The 20,585-nt window shown below is 40.4% G+C and overlaps 1 protein-coding gene across 4 annotated transcripts; it reads left to right on the forward strand.

Annotated features, from left to right (window-relative positions):
• The first annotated feature begins 56 nt into the window (after window positions 1-56).
• On the forward strand, window positions 57-6,502 carry stk16 (serine/threonine kinase 16). 4 transcript variants are annotated; one of them, XM_076077776.1, is made up of 9 exons: window positions 57-210; window positions 630-754; window positions 1,112-1,331; window positions 1,418-1,551; window positions 1,944-2,031; window positions 3,479-3,607; window positions 3,746-3,867; window positions 4,489-4,576; window positions 5,971-6,502. In XM_076077776.1, exons 1-9 carry the CDS (start codon window positions 205-207, stop codon window positions 6,061-6,063), a joined length of 1,005 nt encoding a protein of 334 aa, XP_075933891.1. In that variant the 5' UTR covers window positions 57-204; the 3' UTR covers window positions 6,064-6,502. The 4 variants fall into 4 exon arrangements, with proteins under 4 accessions (XP_075933891.1, XP_075933892.1, XP_075933893.1 ...); XM_076077778.1 differs by having other exon boundaries at window positions 156-242; XM_076077779.1 differs by lacking the exon at window positions 57-210 and adding an exon at window positions 262-280.
• Window positions 6,503-20,585: the final 14,083 nt, after the last annotated feature.

Consider the following 20,585-nt stretch of genomic DNA (forward strand, 5'->3'; position numbering starts at 1 on the left):
AATCTGCCCAGTTGATAAAGCGCTAGAATTGTTCGATGATTTTATCTAAAAAACAGGATTAATAGCTGTACATTATCGGGTAGGTAGGGTAGAATTTAATCTTGGATCTTCACTCCGAAGCAAAGGTGGCGGTAATGTACTTTATACGCTGGTTGTCAACCTTCTTTAAAGCCAAGAAGAAGAAGAGGAAGAAGATGGAGAAATATGACAGTAAGCTAATTTGGTAAACAGACAGCTAGCTGGTAAGAATAAAGACGTAACGCCACCAATTATAGCATAGGTTTGTTACGTTGAGCTGTTCATTGTGTTAGGTAGTCAATAGAAATTACAAAGCGATTTGAGCTAACGTTAAAAATGGACGTTTATGTGGCATTTTGGCAGTTGTAGCCTGGAAGTAGCTTATGTTAGATGTTGCTGATGTGCTATGCTAGCTGACAGCTAACAGCTAACGTTTGTTGACACTTTGTAAGCTTTCGTACCATATGTTTCTCTCCAATGGACCAAAAGGTTATCGCGTAGTTTGCTTTAAATAATGAATGTTTCAGCTAATAAGTAGCATTGCATTTTCTTTCTGTATTTCTCTGGCTGTCATTCTCAAATAACTTTTTTATTTGTCCTATTTCTCCCAGGCCCTTAAAAGCTTGGCGTTAAACAATGTACCAGTCAAGATGGGGCAGACCCTGTGCATATGCTCCCGTGGCTCATTCACCATTGATAACAAAAAATATTACTTTGTCCAGAAACTAGATGAAGGGTAAGATAACATTTTGAAGTTGATGTATTAAACTCCACTTAACTCCACCTTTTAAATTTAAGCGTGATGATATTTTATTTTTCTGTCAAGAAACCATTTAAAACCACATCACTGAGCCTCACAGTTGCACTGGGTGACATCTATCTCATTACAATGAACACGGACACTGTGCGTTATTTTAAGTCTATCCTCCATACACTGTCCCTGATACAATTAATACTAACTAGAAATCCAATCCATGCCCACACAAATGCACTATTTATTCCTCCGTCCTCAGCTGTTATGGTAAATTATTTAGCCTTTTAAAAAATGAAACTCCAATCTCTAGAATCCAATCTCTCTGTGTCTTCTCGTCAGGGGGTTCAGTTATGTGGATCTGGTGGAGGGGGCCAAGGATGGGCGCTTCTACGCCTTGAAGAGGATCCTGTGCCATGACCGTGAAGGCCATCAGGAGGCTCAGACAGAAGTGGACATGCATCAGATTTTTAATCACCCCAACGTCTTGAGTCTGGTTGCACACACCTTTGTTGATCGTGGAGGCAAGACTGAAGCCTGGTTACTTTTGCCTTATATCAGAGTAAGTTGGTGCAGCAGCTAGTATAACCAAAATAACCCTGGTGGAAATGATCTGATTCTGATATGTTGGTGCGTTTGTGTGAACAGAAAGGCAGTCTGTGGTCTGTTCTGGAGAAGCTAAGAGACAAGGGGAGCTCAATGCCTGAAAAACAGATTTTGCAAATCCTGCGTGGCATCTGCTCTGGACTCAAGGCCATTCATGAAAAAGGCTATGCACACAGGTAATCTGTCTTCACATGCACGCACACATAAAAACAAACATTTGCCCAGCATAAAGACTTTTGTGCTGGCTTGGAGTGCCACACCAGAGTCTGTTTGAAGTCCTGGAGTCACTTCTGATCATAGTATACACCCTGCACTGTGATCAAAAAGCAGAAACAGATTCAAACGGATGGATTTACCTCGATTCCTGCTGACAAGCCAGCACCAGCTTCTCTACAGGCTAATAGACATTATGTCTTTCCTATACCTGATAATTGTAATACATTCTTTATTGGCACATAATCTCTCAGATAGGGGCACATAGTCGTGAAAAAAAGCCTCCAATCTAAATATGAACCACTTCAGTTTACTAAATGACCATCTTTTAACATTCATGTTATTATTTACTCAGAGACCTGAAGCCCACAAATGTGCTTCTGGATGAGGATGACAGGCCGCTTCTGATGGACCTGGGCTCTATGAACCGTGCCAGGATTGAGGTAAGGGCACAAAGTCTATAAAGACGTTGTTACATTTTACCGATCACTTTAGAAGCATTGATACTATTTGTCAAAGCCCAAATGAGTTTATCTTAAGCCTGAGATCACTTTGTTCTTTATGCAGCACCAAAAGCAAAATGCTGTGTTGTTCATGAGGTTGGATTCTTAATGTGTAAGAACAGAGTGCACCACTTCCATTATTTCATCTGTGATATTAAACAGTAATGGACATTAATGTGAAAGTAATGCTTTTACTGTAGTAAGAAATTTAAAATATTCCTAAATATAGTCCTAAATTTAAGACTGAGGGATGAAAGCAAGCTAAGACAAATGGCAATAGTGGGTCATTTCTAACCTCTTAACATTTAGTGCCAACTTATCCTTTTGAAGATAATGTCAATACTCATTAATCTATTATTTTAGAAGGGAGGTCCCGATTCTTTCCTCTAGATGGCAACGTTTTAATGCCAATAAACCACATATTCAAAGTATCATGCTCATTCATTTCTCAGAATACAGCTTTCTGGATGTTTTACTAATGTAAATAGAGATGTATCAAGCAGAAGCCTAAGTCATGTCACTTGGGGTTAACCTTAAAGCACAATAAATTCCACAGTTTTCTGCCTGGAGGAAGTTTCGTAAATGCTTCCAACAATGTTTGTTGCTCATTTTAGCGCATAGAGCTTGTACAAGTTCGTCATGATCTTTTTTTACATGTTACGTAAGTTTATTTGATCATATCTGTGCTGTTGGAGCTAACAACACTGATTGTCCCCCTTGAAACACTCATATTGGACTTATAACATTTAGCTGTTTTTTTTTCCTCTACGCAACGGACATAATTATAACAGAAAAAGTCACTTTACATGCATCAATCTGATACTTTCCTCCAAAGCGACATAATCCATGTACCGTATTTTCCGCACTATAAAGCGCACCGGATTATAAGGCGCACCTTCAATGAATGGCCTATTTTAGAACTGTTTTTATATATAGGGCGCACCGGATTATAAGGCGCATAGAATAGAATAGCGTCGTAAGCGTGTCTCTTGAAAGGTGCCATTTTGGGGTCTTTATACACACAAGTGGTGTTGGACTAGGAGTAAGCACAGTACCGGTGTTTACCGCGGTGCGGCTTTGTAGTTTACCAGTCGTACTGAAACATTTTGACAGAGCGCCGTGTACAACCAGTATGGATCAACCAATTAACCAATTGATCCATATATAAGGCGCTCCGGATTACAAGGCGCACTGTCGTTTTTTGAGAAAATTAAAGGCTTTTAAGTGCGCCTTATAGTGCGGAAAATACGGTAAGTGCACGAATTTGTCAAGTATTTACATAACATTTCAAGAGTGTTAGGCAACCTTTTTGTTTTCATTTTGTATACACTAGGTCCTCTACGTGTTCCTTACCCTGTAATTAATTTAATGACTGAGTTAATTTCAGGTTAGAGGAACCAGAGAAGCCATGACCATACAGGACTGGGCAGCCCAGCGGTGCACCATTTCTTACAGGGCTCCTGAACTCTTTAATGTAGAGAGCCACTGCATTATAGACGAGCGCACTGATATCTGGGTAAATACTATTCTTCATTCCCTTTGTATGTTGTGCTTGTTGTTTTCTGCTCTCTGAGACCAAGTGCTAATGCTACTGTGGATCCTTCGCTGACTACTTCTCTCTCTCGTCTTTCGATGTCTTCTCACACTCCTCCAGTCACTCGGCTGTGTGCTTTACTGCATGATGATGTTGGAGGGGCCGTATGACATGGTGTTTCAGAAGGGGGACAGCGTTGCCCTGGCTGTCCAGAATCCAGTGACCATCCCACAGTCCTGCAGGTCAGTTACAACATCACCTTACAGTGTTACTTGAAGAAAGTTTCCTGTTAATGTTTCAGTTTCTGTTGCTGCCATGGATAGTGGATGGAAAATACATGTTTATGCCTCCGCGCAGGGTTGTTCTTCCGTCCGTCCTATTCTCGTAACGCGATACCTCAGGAATGCCTTCAGGGAATTTCTTCAAATTTAGTGACCTCACAAAAAAGGTTTTTGGTCGTAACTTAATAATTCATATGCTAATTATGAAAATGTCATTCCCTGCTCCGGTAGCCATTACTCCACTGTATCTTTACATTTCAAATAGTTGTTTGCTGTTAATGCCATTGCAGACCAATTTTTTCTTCCATTTAAATTTTTCTTAATTTACTAAAAGCCATTGTTTGTCTGCAGCAAAGTTTTTTTAGTTTTAGGTTGTTTTTGTTGCGTATGAACTCGGCTTTGTCCTGGAAACCTCACTTCCTGTTCCATTTTGTGCAAAATATACAGAATTCATATTAATAATGATCCTGTGATTAGTGGTAATGATGCATGCTTGTGCTTAAGATTGAAAGTCACTCATAAAGGTTTGTATAACTAAATACAGATCACACTTAATTAGTTTTTTGTTTGTCTTGCGCCCAGCTACTCGCAGGGCCTGCAGATGCTGCTGAGCTCCATAATGGTGTCAAATCCCCAGGAGAGACCAAACGTCAACTGGGTTCTTGACCAGGTACAGGACCTGCAGAGTCGCAGCCCCAACACCCAAACCAACATGGTCTGACCTTGCACGGTGCACTGAATGTGGGATCTTTGAAACCTTTGCACACTTAAATGAACGTCTATTATTTTGAGCTTAAAAATATTTCTTTTATTTATTGACTTTAGTGTAAAAGCCTGGGTGCAGACTTTCTCTAAGTTTGGGGAGCTTGGCAACATTTACTTTGACTCGTGTAATCCAGCCTGCGTATCCCAGTGGACGCTTGCAGACTTTATCTGAAGAGTCTGAAAGGCCCTGCAATATAGTACACAATGCTTCTAATAATTAAGTGGCTTTACCTTGTCCCCACTTTTATTTTGTTCAATGTGGAGCTGGAGCTAGCAGCCTGTTATCTTAGCTCAGCATAACCACTGGGAGGTGGGGGACGCTGCTAGCCTTCTAAAACTCTCTAGTTATCATGTTATGTCTTGTTTGTTTAATTTGTACAAAACTAAAATGTAAAAACAACGATTGTGGTTCTGTGAATATAATATGTTAGTTAGTGAGTTTTAGAGGTGCTGGTAGGCTGATTTTGTTAGCTTTGGACAGAGCCAGGCTAACTGTTCCCCCCCCCCCCCCCCTGTTTCTAGTCTTTATGCTAAGCTAAACTAACCGTCTGCTGGCAGTAGCCTTAGCGTAAAAGTATATTTTTAAAGATTCCTTTAAAAAAAAAAAAAAAAGAAAGAAACCGTTTTTGTCTTAAAATTGTAGTTTGCATTTTTAATGAGAAAAGGGATAACATAAAAGCTTTGCCAAACTTCCCGGTGTGTGAAAGCTACCGAGTTCAATACATATCAGATTTCATTCCCTACCTCGAAGGAAAATGGTCCAGTTCGCTTAAATTTATTTTGTATATGTGTAACATATTGCGGTTACACATGTGTGCTGTAATCATGGATAAACAACTCCGCCTTCAGCTTTCCTCACACCTTCACTTGCACTGTTTGTCTCTACGGGTGTGGAGTTAAGAGGCAGAGTTCTCCTCACCTGCTATGCTGCATTCAAACACACAGAGGTGCTCCACCATCACAGTCCCCTGCTCCACACATCAACATGGGGATGTTTCTGTCTGTACTGTTGATATGGTGTGAATGGGCTCTTTGTGAAACAGCAAAGTGTCTGCTTGCGTAAAAATAAAAAAGAAAGGGGTCAGTCACTTATACCATTAAATAATAATTTTTAATCAGTTTAAGGAGTGACTTGTTTTTATTAATTAAGTCAAAGTCATTGTCATATTATTTCTGCCATTGCAGTTTAACCTTTCACTGTATTGTCTTTTTAAACTGTTTTTGTCATTACAGCTCTGCTTATGTTAAATTCTGGGTTTCCTGTCGTATGAATGTGGTCTCACACTTTTGTTCTCTCAGGGTTCACCCACATCTCAAAGGGCCTGGCAGTCTGAAGCAGTAGACCTAAATGGTACCATTTTAATAGCATTATTGGATGAAATAATACTTTAGGCATTTAAGTTAAGATGAATGCTTTTGTGACTGTAATGCGGTGATATTGGTAAGAACTAAAAAAATAAATCGTTGGTGGCTAACTTATACAGTTAAATGTTGGAATGGTTATTGGTATACTGTTTGAATATATTATCTTTTTTTATGCTAAGTTTGGTTGTGTCGGATGACTATGAATTTTTCTGAGCTAAGACTGATATCATGCAGCTGGTAAACTAAGGATTTCTGTAAGTGTGTACTGATGAAGTTCACAGATATCAATAAGTAAGAGTGTGTGTTGTTTGATTATGGAAACATTAGTTGAAATTCAGTTTCATCTCTTATTCATTGCACAGTAAAGGATAAATAAACATTAAACATGTAGCGCTCTGTATACACTTTTTAATATAATTGTGAAATAAAACCACATCCTACAATAAAGAGTAGTTGGTCAACAATAGTATTTGAGTCAATACTCAGTTACCTGTATTTCTTAGTCAGCATGATGTTTTTCAATACGGCCAACAGTATTTAAACAGCACTTGTAATTATACAGCTAAGAAGTCTCCATCGACAAACATTTGCAGTAAAACGGGTTGAACTGAAGAGCTCGGTTACTTTAACCCGACAGTGGGACGCTTTCCAATAAGTCAGGTCATCAATGCTCTGTGTTGGAGGAAGTATTCAGATTCTTTACTTAGGTAAAGTTAGTAATACTGTAGTATAAAATATCCGTTGCAAGTCGCAATTTAGTGAAAGTATGTATCAAAAGTTAAAATATTATTAATTCAGACAATGTAAATGTGTATGTATTCTATTATTGCATTATTACTACATTAGTATTACTGATGCATTGATGTGTCGGTAGAATTTGATTGTTGTAGTGGATCATTTTAACTAGTTTAATCTATAACAAAGCATCATAATTTATAATCTAATGTGTTTTTTTTAAGGTAAAGTAATTATGAACAAAAAAAATAATTTACTTGTGTATTTGGGGCTGAGTAGAATTATACAGGTGCATGAAATGGAAACAGGAAATTACAAATAGTTAAGTATTTTATTTAGGGACAGTACTGGAGTAATTGTAGGCTACTTAGATTTTCTGTCAACCGTGAAGGGAAAAGCCAGAAAAGCTCACAGAATGGGACTGCAGAGTGCTGATGTGTGTAACAATCATTTGTAGTCTCTTGATTAGTGTTGTCACGTCACTGTAAATTATTCCATACAATACCATTAGAAAGATTGGTATCCTATAACCTTTTCAGTACCACGGGGAAACATTGACACAACATTGAGGGCAAGAAACTTTCGATTTTTATTAAAAGACATAGAGCGGTGGGCGGGTGTCAACTCTGTGTCGGAGAGAAGAGAGCAGGAAGCGCTGCTGGTACCCGTGTTTTGATGCTGTGGTAAATGCATATTGAAACTTTCAAGTATTCAGTCTTGATATGTATTGATACTCCCAGGTTCCAGACTTTCTTGGGGCTACTGTCCATGAAATGGGTTTCCATGGCTGAGCAGTGGCACTCAGGCCTAAGTTCACTCTGAGCAATGCCAGTCGATGGATGGAGTGGCGTAAAACACATTTGCCCCTGGAGCTTTGGAAATGGGTTGTTGTGTTGAAGTGATGAATCACGCTTTACTATTTGGCAATCCGATGGATGAAACATAGTTTGGCGGATGCCGGGAGAACAATAACTCTCTGTATTTATAGTGCCAACTAAATACAGGTCTAATGGTTTGGGCTACGCCCCTTATTTCCAATTAAGGGAAATCTTAATTCTCCAGTATTTAAGACAAAGTGTGCTTCCAACTTTGTGGCAACAGTTTGGGGAATATCCTTTCCTGTTTTTACATGGCAATGCCTCCATGCATAAAGTCAGGTCCATAAATAAGTTGAAGAACATCACTGGCCTGCACAGAGCCCTGACCTTAAAGGGAAACACCACCGAGGTTAAGAATTCCAATATATTATTCCCATCACCCTTGGAAAGTTAAATCAATATCTGTGAACATGAGCTACTCTCTTTCAAAGCCATAAACCAGAGACGTATATGTTTCAAGTTTGTGATGTCATCAAGTATAAAGTCCAGAGCTGCTCCATCAATGAGTGGGGGACTGACATTTTTGGATGTTTTCGTTTTTATACACAAATGTGCTTTATTCTACTGTAGTGTTCTGAAACAGAAAATGTGCCGCATATAATCGGAACATTCCCCTGGGTGCTGGCAGTGTCATCTATAACATCTCTCCCAGCTCATCGTCTGTGGAGCAGTTCCAAACTTTACACTTGATGACATCACAAATTTGAGTTGCAGACACTGTACATAGAGACTGTACATAAGAAGTGGACGTATAGTCGTCAGGACGTCACCCATTGGTTTGTGGACTGCTGTTATCAAGCCTTGAGTTCTGCGTTTTGGACGTCGCCATCTTGGCTCTTTGCAACCAGTGAACGGAAGTTGGACTGACGTAGGGACGCCTGATACTTTAATTTACTAAATGAACATCATTCTGTATTGAAGAAGACTTGAAACAAGCAATTGAGACCATAAACGAATGTTTACAATGTTTACTGAGGTAATAAATCAAGTGAGAAGTAGAGTCATTTTCTCATAGACTTCCATACGATCATGCTTCTTTTTGCAACCACAGGAGTCGCCCCCTGATGGCCATTAGAAAGACTGCAGGTTTAAGACACTTCCACATTGGCTCTCTTAGACCATAGGAACATGTATGAATTTAGAACATGTGCATAGTTTCCACTTTAACTCCAACATCTTAGGGATGAACTGAAACTCTGTGAGTCAGGCCTCATCACCCAACATCTGCGCCTGACCTCACTACCTCTCTTGTGGCTGAATGAGAGCAAATCTCTGCAGTCAGGTTGCAAAATCTTTTGCCAAACCTTTGCAAAAGAGTGGAGGTTGTTACTGTATATCAGAATGGGATGTTCAATCATCTCATACGTCTGAAATGTTTGGGTGTCCACATAATTTTGGCCACGTAGAGTAGCAAAGTGACATTCATTCCTTGAAAATACATAAAATGTGTATTCTTGTTAATTTATATGTTAACACACACATGCTAATATGCGTGGTTTTCTGAGTTTTATAACTGGGTTAGTAGAGAGCTTTATAAGTTTTTCATCTAGGTTATGCATTTTCGCACTAAATAAGAAATACTTTACTTTTTTAATTAAGCTGGCTCAGTATTGGATGAATCATCTCCGAGGGCAGACGAGCACAACCTTCATCCGATGGCATTTTGAGCCCTGGTGGCCATTCCCTGCATCTCTGTGTGTGTATTGGTGTGTGTGCTTGTGCACACATCCTTGGAAACAAATATCAAACTGCTCATGTAGCCGGATTTACAACCCTTACGTCCACTCAGATCAGTGAGATGTCACACTTCACTGCTGTCCCAATTACTTTCAAAGGTAATTCCGACCTTACCAGACACACACACTCACGCACACACAAATGACCGGTCATAAAGTATACGTAACATACCACATATTTACAGTGCATATGCCCTTTTATACACAAACACCCTAAGGATTCATTACACTTGAATTAATGATATCCCAGCTGATTTCTTCCTCAGGCCCACCTACAAATCCCAGACTCCCCTGGGACTGGGTCTAGGACGGAGCTGTGTTTATGGGTTCGATGTGTGCCCACACAAACACACACACACACACTGTCTCACACCTTTTATATTCACTATCAGCTGCCTGTGAGGGGCTGCAATGATGTCATACAACACAAGCGCAAGGTCATCCCAATGTTCGCCTACGTTTTAGCACCAATTTCATGTGCTTTTGCTTACCGTTCAGTTTAGGGGGGATGCACCGATTGTTTGGATCGTGTGTGCGTTTCATCTGTAGCCCAGCCCCAGTCCTCAAACACAAACACACTCTAGCTACTCTCACACCATAAACCATCTGCAGGCTTTATTGATTTGGCAATGAATCAATTAGTGAATTATTTAATTAGCAAAGCATTATGGGTCATGCCAGAGCTGCGACCACCCTGCGGTGTTCCCAGGTCTCTTTAAATCATTTTACACATATGTTTTGTGGCCCATGCATGGTGTGAGCATGTCGTCTTATCTGTGCAAAAGGACCGTAGAAAAGTTTTCTCAATGACTCTCAGTGAAATCAGACATGGTTCCTGTGAGACCTTGTAAAGTCGCCCAGTAAAGTTTCTGTTGTTACTTCCCAGACAAGGGATCCTATTCCTTTCAAGCTTTATGTGTGCAGACCCAGAACTTTTGCTGTCACTCAAGTCCAAATTAGCCTTGGCTGCTGCTGAAAGAGGGAGAAATATGGACGTTACGTCTGCCCCGTTGAGTGGATGAGTTATGACTTGTGTTCGTGTTTGAGGCGTTCTTTCCGTCCAGGGGCTTTCTTTGTGCTCATTAATTCATGGGAGTGTTTGGGTTAAAATGCATAATGAGTTCATTAAGGTGGATTGGCGTAATCAGGAAAGGTATTGCCTTAATTACTGGCTCAGGGCCAGACCTATCCGTTCTCTGTGAGCTCGGCAACCCACCCTGTCCACAGAGCTCACTAATTTAATTAAGTGTACAAAATGCTACACCCTAACGTCGCCCTTGGGGGCAATTATGGCACTAGAGATTGAAAGATCTCCGCCGGGGGTGTTTTACTTACTGGCAGGAGATTGCCTGTGTCAGTTAGCTGATTGCATTGATTATATTGATTTGTAACAGCTTTTCGGGTAATTTCATCTGCAAAGGTGAGAGCAACACGTTGGCCCGGGGACTTTTTTATTTGTTCTTTCTTTATTTAGACCTTGGACTCTTTTGCCAAGTGATTAGATGAAATGGAGCTCCACAATAAGTCTTTTAAAGTGGGAGTTGGGGAGGGAGGATCGATAGTTTTTATTTGCCGTATAAGGTCAGTTGGATGTTATGAATTCTTCTAAAGACATAACAACTCTTTCACCTACAATGAAAGTGCTGCGTGGTGGTGCTGAGGCAGCGAAGTTTGGCCTAAATCACGCAAACCAGCACATGGAGATAGATTTCTTCACCCAATGCTGAATTTCCCTGTGCTTGATAGAGATACCTCCTTAGTTTTAATTTACTTCGATTAAAGGTTTTACGTTCAGCCGAAGTTTATTTATTTCAGCAAAGTTGAATTCAAAATGTAGAATCCATTTCTTCAATAGATATACTTTACCGTCTGACCTCTATGTTAGGGTCATAACAGAATACTCAAAATAATTATTGTCGGATTGTTAAAATGATGAAAAAAATATTCGAATTTTGTTAAAGGATAGGAATATACCATACCCAGATTAGAATTTAATATGGCAAATAATATTGTTTAATTCACATACATGACAGATTTGTTTAAATCCTTCATCCAATTCTGCATTTCCGTCAGAGATATATTGCAGCTGACAGAGCTCAACACACTGACGTTTAACAAAACACAAGCAAACAAATAAAGCAGAAGAAAACTAAGAATAGTTTATGTGCCGCACATGTTTTATTTGTGTGACAGATAAACCACCTGTGTTTTAGTTATTTGCACCTTTTTATTATTTCAATTTTGTCAAAGTTGTGAAGATGTTTCCTTGCAGTGCGTTGAGAGTCGAGGTCTCGGTCGCTGAAATGACTTCTATTCTGTCAATGAAGTAGAGAAATAGGGCCCAACCGATTAGTTATAATTACAGACGTATGAGCTGTGTGAAGCATGACAAAGGCAAAAGGCGGCTAATAGTTTGATGAGCAGTTCATCAGCACTGATTAAGAGGATGGGATGACAAGATAATCCAGAGGTGGCGCGGTCATTAACGGCGGCCAAAGAGCAAATTAGCTGATTAAACAACTTCCCGCCCAGCCAATGCCAAGACGTCAGAAGGGAGGGGCTTCCCGAGTGATGGATGAGGAGGCGTGGAGGAAGTGTTTATGTCGCTTGCCAGTAGAGTTGTCACTGAATGAGTGAAGTGTCTTCATCAATTTGGACCCATTACCATGTCAAAAGGAGAGGATAGTGCTTGAAGGAGGGGGACAGATTGGGGGAGGAGAGAAGCAGAAAAGCCATCTGCATACTACAAGCTTATTCATTTTCACACACACACACACACACACACACACACACACACACACACACACACACACACACACACACACACACACACACTCCTCCAGCCCCTCCCTCCAGGCAGGCCAGTTTACCGTAAGGCCGTTTAATTTTCCTGAAATAGGGCTGTGACAGCTGTGTCATGCTGATGAGAAGGTGCTGAGAAGAGTGGCGGCCTGTCACATCCCATCTATCTCAGCACTGATACTGCTGAACCTCCTCTTCTTCCTTCTCCTCCTCCTCCTCCTCCTCCTCCTCCTCTTCTGCCTTCACCTCCTTGTGTCTCTCCGTTCTTCCTTCTGAGATGTCAAATGTTCTCCTCAAATAAACGCAGCAGTCTCAGTCTGTTAAACTGATGTAGGGGAGGGGCATTGATTGACGTTGGAAAAGGACAAAAGTAATAACGGGGAGCTGTTTTTTATTTCACCTGCATTGATTGTTATAGGTCTCTTTATCATCTGACCCAGCTCAATTATGCCAATTGGATAGCGTGGTGACACTGTGAGGTTGTGGGGACAGTTAAATGAAGCACAGAAAGCGAGAGGGGGATTGAAGCACGTCTGTGTGTGTGTGTGTGTGTGTGTGTGTGTGTGTGTGTGTGTGTGTGTGTGTGTGTGAGAGAGAAAGGTGGAGTAAAGATGGTGTAGATGAGTGTAGAAATAGCTTGTTTGCGGAATATGCATCACTTAGGATGTATTACTCTGCAGAGAGAAGGACAACAATTTAAATGTTAGTGATGTCATTTCCACCTGTCAGTCATGTCTTGGTGCAATAAATGTGGAGCCATTACATAAATGAGATGTTGACGTGACCCTTTATATGCATGCATGCAGACACACGTACACACTGGTATCTCTTTAGTTTTTATGTAAATAGGATAGAATACAAATCTAGCAAATGACCTGAATCCATCGTGTTCGCTGTTAGAGGAAACACTTGTGTCGAAACACTTTGGGCGGTTGTAAATCCGGAACGTCTAACAACAACGGATCTGAATTTAATTTGTCTTTTTGCTTGTTTTTTTGCAAATTAATATAAAAAGCAAGCAAAACATATCTTAATATATTCCTGCACTTCTGCATAGTGCAATTCAATTTGTGGCAAGTAATGTTATCTTTTGCGTGTTCGCCCCCTAGAACATTACTTTTTTTAGTTTCAATTTCTCACATTTCCCAGAACCCCTTTTTGACAAACCCCAGAGACCGTTCCTGACATTAGCAGATGCAAAATAAACCAACGATTAATTATAGTTAAATTATAGTTTTATTTAGAGCAAAACAGACTTTTAGGCTGTCCTACCCAATAAATATGTTTGCCGTACACATAGTTAGTCATACACCCTCTGCCACGCTACCTGCTGCTGTTTGATCAGCAGCTAATAGACATTAAACATAATACCTCCTGTCGACTCTCCAAAAGGGTTTTTCTCTGCACTTGACACTCTGCTGTACCTGCAAGAGCTAATGCCGTGCACCCGCTGTGATAATTATAGTAAGAGAGTGAGTGCAAGCAACAGCTGCAAAGCACAATGTTGTGGATGTTTTGCACTTAAGTATATCAAAGAAATTGTTATTTATTGGCTTTTGTTCATTTAAATTCAGCAGCACCAATCCTTGTCTGTGTGATTACGTTCACACAGTCATAATTTGTAAGAAGGGCAACCATATAAATATCCTCAACTTTACGAGTCAGTTTCACGAATGCCAAACTGTGAGACGTCTCCTATTCACTAGGAATTGAATATCTCTTTCACTTTAAATCAATTGTATGTTTTTCCTGTAACAGACGGAAATTAGTTTGCATTTCCTTACATTTAATCTTCAGGGCACATATGTAATAAACATAGGATCAGAGGACCAGTTTCTGCAATAAATGTAATAATGTCAGGCTTATTTGTTTTAAAAAGAGTTTAATGTAAGTCGGGAGCAGCCATTTATACACCAATATCTGGCGTTAATAGTCTGAGTTTCTCTCGGTCCACTACAGGTATTTCTATCTTCCATGCCGATAGAATAAAGAAAGTTTTCCTTGGAACCTGCCAGAACCATTGCAATGTGCTGCAGTAAACACACTGTCACACTATCTGCCTTTTAAAGATGCACTGTGACTGATGGAGTAATCATTTGACATTCATCACTGTTGTGTGAGATAGTTAAACATTTTCGTGCCAATAAACTTTGTAATTTGTGTTAACAAAATCGCAACTACGCTTAAAATGTCAGCAAACTCGAAATGGACCCAGAAAATCAACATCACCATTCATTTAAAAAAAAAAGAAAAGTTTAACTGGATTTATTCTTCTAACTTGCGCATATTTCTGTCCACACACAAACACGGGTACCTGTACGTACATGCAAGTTCATGTGTAACCTTCACAAACAGTGGATGGAGCCGCTGTGACTACGCCTCGGCCTGGGACTGTATTAATGATGCCAGCTGCTTTGATGCTGTCAACCAGACAGATTACCCTGCTCTTAACCCGCTTTTGAACTCAGCGTGCCACACAAAAGCCAGCTGTGCGCCTTCACACCAGTGCAAATACTTATTCACATTAATGCTACTTTATTCACCGTCATTACTTCACAAGTGAAAGAAGGACACATTTATTTTGAGTCAGCATTTAGATCATATGCCACTCGCACTGAAAACAGGCTGGATTAGAAAAGGTCAACAGCTCAGTGAAGGCATACATAGTTGAAAGGGGAAAAGCATCATCATCATATGTCGATTAGCTCAAAAACCCTGGGAAAGTAAATACAGTTATTACAACAAAAAAACTAAAATTGATCAATGTGGGGAGAGTTTTACAAAGAACACAAATGTTCCTGTTTTACTCAGAATCTACATGGATTAATTTACTGCTTTTTTGCCACAATTTCTAAGAGCAGAAGAATTTGATCCACTTAATTTGTGTTTATTCCGGGCCTTATGGCTTTAAAACCTAATTTCTAGAGCAGCGAGTGACAACAACTGTCTTTCATTAAGCATAGTACTGTAAGTGACATTAAAGATTGAGGTGTAAACTCCCATTAGAATAGAAAACTGTTTCCATGTGTCGCTTTGCAGTTTACAGAGCTGAGGTGGGAGATGCTGGGAGTAGGTATGGGGGAGGCTGGGTTGGAAGGTCAGAGTCTCTCTTGCCAGAGGAGGGGAGGCGGTCTGTGTAGGTGTGGGTGGGTAGGTGGAGGGGAGGGGAAGATTTAATTAGAGCGAGTGCCTGCATCCCCCATGGTCTCCTGCTCCGTATTACTGCTTGCTGCCAAGGGTTAACTGGCCTGATAAATGGGATCAGTCACACTTGTACACACATACACACACACACACACACACACACACACTCACCTACCTACCTGTGCTGTAGAGAGGGAATGACTAAGGCCTGTATGATATTAGCTAAATGGGATAAGATACAGATATTGAAATAGCACGTAGCCATACTGTTCTGATACGCTGCAATTAGACACACACATTGTAACTATAACAAAAACTTGAACGATCGCTTGTTCGATGTTCGATTGGTCAGAAGCATCTGCTTATACATTTGGAAGCGACATGACCAATGTGACTGACACATATCAACCACTATTTTATATGAATTTGGTACAGACATTCATGGTCCCCAGAGGATTAATCATACTGACTTTGGTGATCTCTGACTTTTCATCTAGCGCCATCATCACATCAAAATTATTGTTTTCTAATACTTTGTTTTATGACCAAATTATCTGCAAAACTAGTGACATTCCCATCAGGCTCAGCTGTACTTTTGAGTTTAGTAAGTCTAAAGTGCTTCACAGTTAATAATAAAAATGCATAGTGGTGCACAGCATGAAAACAAATCAAATTTATAAAGTTGGTAGGCTACCTGGTAGGGCAAACGAAGCAGGCAAATAAAACCAAATTGCAAATAAAAACCTTGCACAAAAATGCATGCCAATAAAAAAAAATGTTTTATGTTGTATGGACTCAGCTGATCTGACAGGGAGGGTTAGGGAACCGCATAATGTTGGTGTGTTGATGTTTTAAAGCTGTATTGTGGGAAATGTAAGAACAATTGGTTAGATGATCTTAGTATTGGGTTCAGAAATATTAGAGGCTGTCATGCCATGAGGACTGTTGAATGTGATCACAAGGATCTTTAACTGAATCCCGAAAAGTACAGGGAGCCAATGAAGTAGGTCAGAATGAGGGTAACACTCTTCGTTAAGTGTTTGTCAAAAGCCTGGCTGCCACGTTAAAATTGAAGTCGAGCAATTGACCCTTCGCCAAGCTAACGTATGCTGGCCAATCATAGTGTAGCATCTGCCAGCTCTGACTAGGGTCCTACAACTATCTCTTCTCTATAGACTCTCATGCAATCTTTAAGATTTTCAAAATGTTCAGGTTTTGTGGATTTCCAGCTAGTCATAGTTTCACGTTGTGAAACTCGTAACCCGGAGAGGTTTGAGGGAGATTTTAGTTTCTAAAATGTTTATACGTAAAAACCTGTTGAGCTAACATTAGCAGATTACTTTAGCACATCATTAACCAGCTAACTTTAGTTAACGGAAGTGTGGGCTTCATGGTAATTCTGATAGCAGGGGGGGGGCGACTTAGTGAAAGGGTCAGTTACAGACTCCCTTAAAAAAGAAAATAAGGGGTTACAGTATTTCTATTGATTTAAATATTTCTGAGTTGCAAAAAGCAAGACTGAACCAATTTCTTAATTTGTTTTGATTAAAATTCAGATTTTGATCAAACACAACACCAAGATTTCTAGCAGATGGTTTTACAATCCCTGGCAAATTACCTAAATAACCATCTCAGAGCAGTTCCTTCTATGCCGAGCCAGTGCTTTAGTCTGTGCAGCAAGATGGTATGATTGACAGTGCCAAAGGCGAAAACCAAATTGAAATGGGTTGAGAACATTATTAGTTTCCACTATTTCCAGTATTTGATTAGTCAGCTACAGCCTTTTCAATTATTTTTCAGACAAAAGCTAAATTAGAGATTTGTCTGTAATTATGAGGTAGTGTTGGTTCAAGGCCAGGTTTCTTTAATGGGTGTTGAATACGGGCTTGTTTGAGATATTCTTTGTACAAACCGGAGGAAAGGGACTCATTTACAATTGAGGGAAGACAAGGGGCAGTGACTTCTACCTCTTTGAAATGTCTGTGGTGTAGAGTGTCAAGGCCACAGGAGGATAAGTGTGACACAATGTCAAGCAGATTATTCAGGGAAATAGGGGTAAATTCACTCAAGAATGCGGGTGAGGCATCTGGAGGAGTAAACATGAGGTAAGGCAGCATTATAGAGGCTTTGATACCTTATCACAAAATAAGCTTAAAAATGTATCACAATCTTGAACAGAAGAGGCTGGTTTTACAAGACCATCAATGGTGGTAAACAGAACGTAAGGTTTATGCCATTTTGCAGCTATAAGGTTAGTAAAATACTTCAGTCACTCTTTTTTGGTCTATAGATTACAAGCAGACAATTACACTACCATATGAAGTTTATTAGTTTATTTTTCTTCCACCTTCGTTCTTCTACATTCTCATTTTAGTTGACGGATATCATCACTTACGATAACTGACACCTTGCCCTTGCCTTAATGGGAGCAACGTGATCTAAGACTGATGACGAAATGACTTTAAGACGAAAAGGATTTTTGTACATCGCTTAGCAAGTGACACACTGACGCTGACTGAGTTCAACCTAATTAGTTCTCATTAGGAAATATAGAAACGCTAACACGCTAAACTAAGATGGTGAACATGGTAAACATTTTACCTGCTCAACATCATCATGGTAGCATTGTCGCTGTGAGCATGTTAGCATGCTGACGTTAGCATTAAGCTCAAAGCACCGCTGTGTATAATTGCAGCCTCACAGAGCCATTAGCATGGCTGTAGCCTCTACGGCTTGTTTATCTAGCACTGGAGATAATGTACAGTCTTTATATTAACACAGACCACAGTGATGTAAAACAAACAAAGAATCAAATATAAGTTAAATTCATGTGTGGAGATATTTAAATAACTTCACCCGAGAGTTCTGACAGTCTTTTACATTTTATGTTTACTGTCTTCGCTGTCTGACTTTGCCACCGTGAATATCAGTGTGAGCAAAGGAGAAAACTGTCAAACAATAGACTAGGTGTCTCCCAGTTTGGTGACGTTCATAAGGTAATTTTCTGTGAGGTGTAACACAATGTATGTTGGGTGCGTGTCTTTTCATAAATCTTCAGTCTTAATCAAAGCGGAGGCCGTGTCCATTAATAACCCAGTGTGGTTGGTCTGATGACAGAACACAATGCACCTAATGGAACAATTTATTTCCATAATGCTGCATTGTCAGGGCAAACGCACAGCCTCAGGGAGCGGGGAACAGGAGAGTGAAGGAGCCGGTGCAAGAAAAGGACAATGAAGGACATTAAAGGCACATTCAGTTCGATTTTAAAACATCAGTGGGTACATGTATAGTCATATTTAATGGTAGAACTCGCAGACAGAATGGAGATGAACTAGGATCTTATGCTCTTCATGGTCATGTTTCTCCCATCTTAATCCAAAATCCTGGCAGCAATCTGCAGTGATATTTCAACTTCAGACAGCTGGGGCAAACACTTAACACCTCTTATACGACAGGGTAAAACCTGTTGACAGATACAGATGTGTCCATAGGTTTTCTTTAAATAAGATAATTAATACCCCATTGAACACTGCTGCTCTCAAATATTTAGACAGGAAGGCTGAAGTATCACTAAGATAGGGGCACTTTAAATAGCGGACTGTGAAAATTAGTGTTTCACTTCCTTCTCTGGTTGAAAAGTTCAAATGCATCGCGGATGGGTGTGGTCACAAGTTTGCTCTGTTGTATCTTTACATAACCACACCCAACAGTGATGTCACAGTTTATGGACACACCCTCATGTACAAATCTACATTGCATGCATGCAAGGTGGTTTTTAACTCAAAAGCTCCTCCACATTTACCAAACAAATAGGTAGTTTGTAATAACCACATTGTTGAGGTAAGAGAACGAGTGATGGTTAAAAGAAAACCTGGCTCGTGGTAGGAAACAGGAAATAAACAGCTGTCTCCAATGGTAATGTCTGACATTTTGTTGACCCGTCCATCCACTCTGACGACCTCCTCTTCCTCATGCAGACTTTGATGCTCTATAAGAACATCACTTGATCTCCTCCTTTGCCACTGATGGAGTCATCCCTAATCTTTGTCATCTGTGCCATTGGGTCGGAATCCGTGTGAAATCAGACAAAACACCTCAGACTCCACCGCAGACAGACCCAGATCCAGCTTTGCTGCTGCTGTCAACCTGCAGTCGGAGCTCCGGCGGGAGGTGGAGAGTTCAACGTCCGGCAGCAGCGGCTCCTCTTCCGGCCAGGAGCAGAGCTTCACATCGCTGCTCTGCTGGTCCCAGCTGGGAGCGAACGCAGACACCATGCTGCTGGAGGCCCAGGCCGTATTACTGGGCCCGCTGGAGGTAACAGAGGCACCGGAGAACCAGGACTGAGCGAAGCAGACTGTCAGACCCTGCTGCAGCAAAAGGAGAGGTATTCTAAATGGACTCTGGTGACACTACACTTGCAGAAACACTACTGCTTTTGACAACAGGGACCACCTAAATCAACACCGGTAGTACCATCACATCCATTGGCATGTGCTTTCCTTGCGGCTCTTTAAGCAGTACCACTGGAGTCAGGACACAGCTCAGTTCACTAACCCTGGCGATAGCGCTGTGAAAAGCAGGACATGGATGCTCTACTTAGTGAATGAAGTTTTGTTGTGGGCTGGCACAGTGTGAGACAGAGCAGGAGACAAATCACCGAGTGACCGCTTCATCATCTTGACTTGTCAGAACCCCTGACAGGACAGCCAATTATGGTATTTCTAATTCCTCAGTTAGCTTGCTCTGAGCCGATCCCAGCTTGGCACATCTGGAACATTTCCTGAAATTCAACACTTTAGTGCACCAAGAGCAAACAGAATATCATAAACAGTGCTAATCTCATAAGGATATTTGAACAAAACCAAATGTCAACAAACATGAGGTTTAGCTATGTAAATATGGCAGGTGCAGATCTTTGTTTCCCGGAATCATTTTGGGACACGTGGAAAGAGGATGTCAACTCAAGTGCTTTACTTTACTGTTAAGTGCTTTACGGCACAAAAACACCAAAATACAATAAAAACCACAAGTGAAGACAAACACAATATCAAAGACGTAAGTTAGTCATAATAAAATGAGTGTCAGTGGTGAAAGAAGGTAAAATGAAGGATGTATAAATATATGCATATTCTTTAGTTTTTTTGAGATTAAGACTTATGTGTATGAATATGAGTGTATGAAGGTCAGAAAGATCTTAACCTTGGCGATTGTGTATAATGGAGAAAATATAGTTTGTACTTTAAAGGAAATG

The sequence above is a fragment of the Anarhichas minor genome, unplaced genomic scaffold (genome assembly GCF_050575085.1).
Source record: "Anarhichas minor isolate MPS153535 unplaced genomic scaffold, ASM5057508v1 ptg000062l, whole genome shotgun sequence".
Taxonomy (NCBI): Eukaryota; Metazoa; Chordata; class Actinopteri; order Perciformes; family Anarhichadidae; genus Anarhichas; species Anarhichas minor.

What these genes read in the sequence shown, in the direction of transcription:
- stk16 (XM_076077776.1), top strand. An exon ending in GAAAAAGGCTATGCACACAG is followed by an intron (nt 1,552 to 1,943) that starts GTAATCTGTCTT and finishes TTATTTACTCAG; the next exon opens with AGACCTGAAGCCCACAAATG. An exon ending in TCAACTGGGTTCTTGACCAG is followed by an intron (nt 4,577 to 5,970) that starts GTACAGGACCTG and finishes TTGTTCTCTCAG; the next exon opens with GGTTCACCCACATCTCAAAG.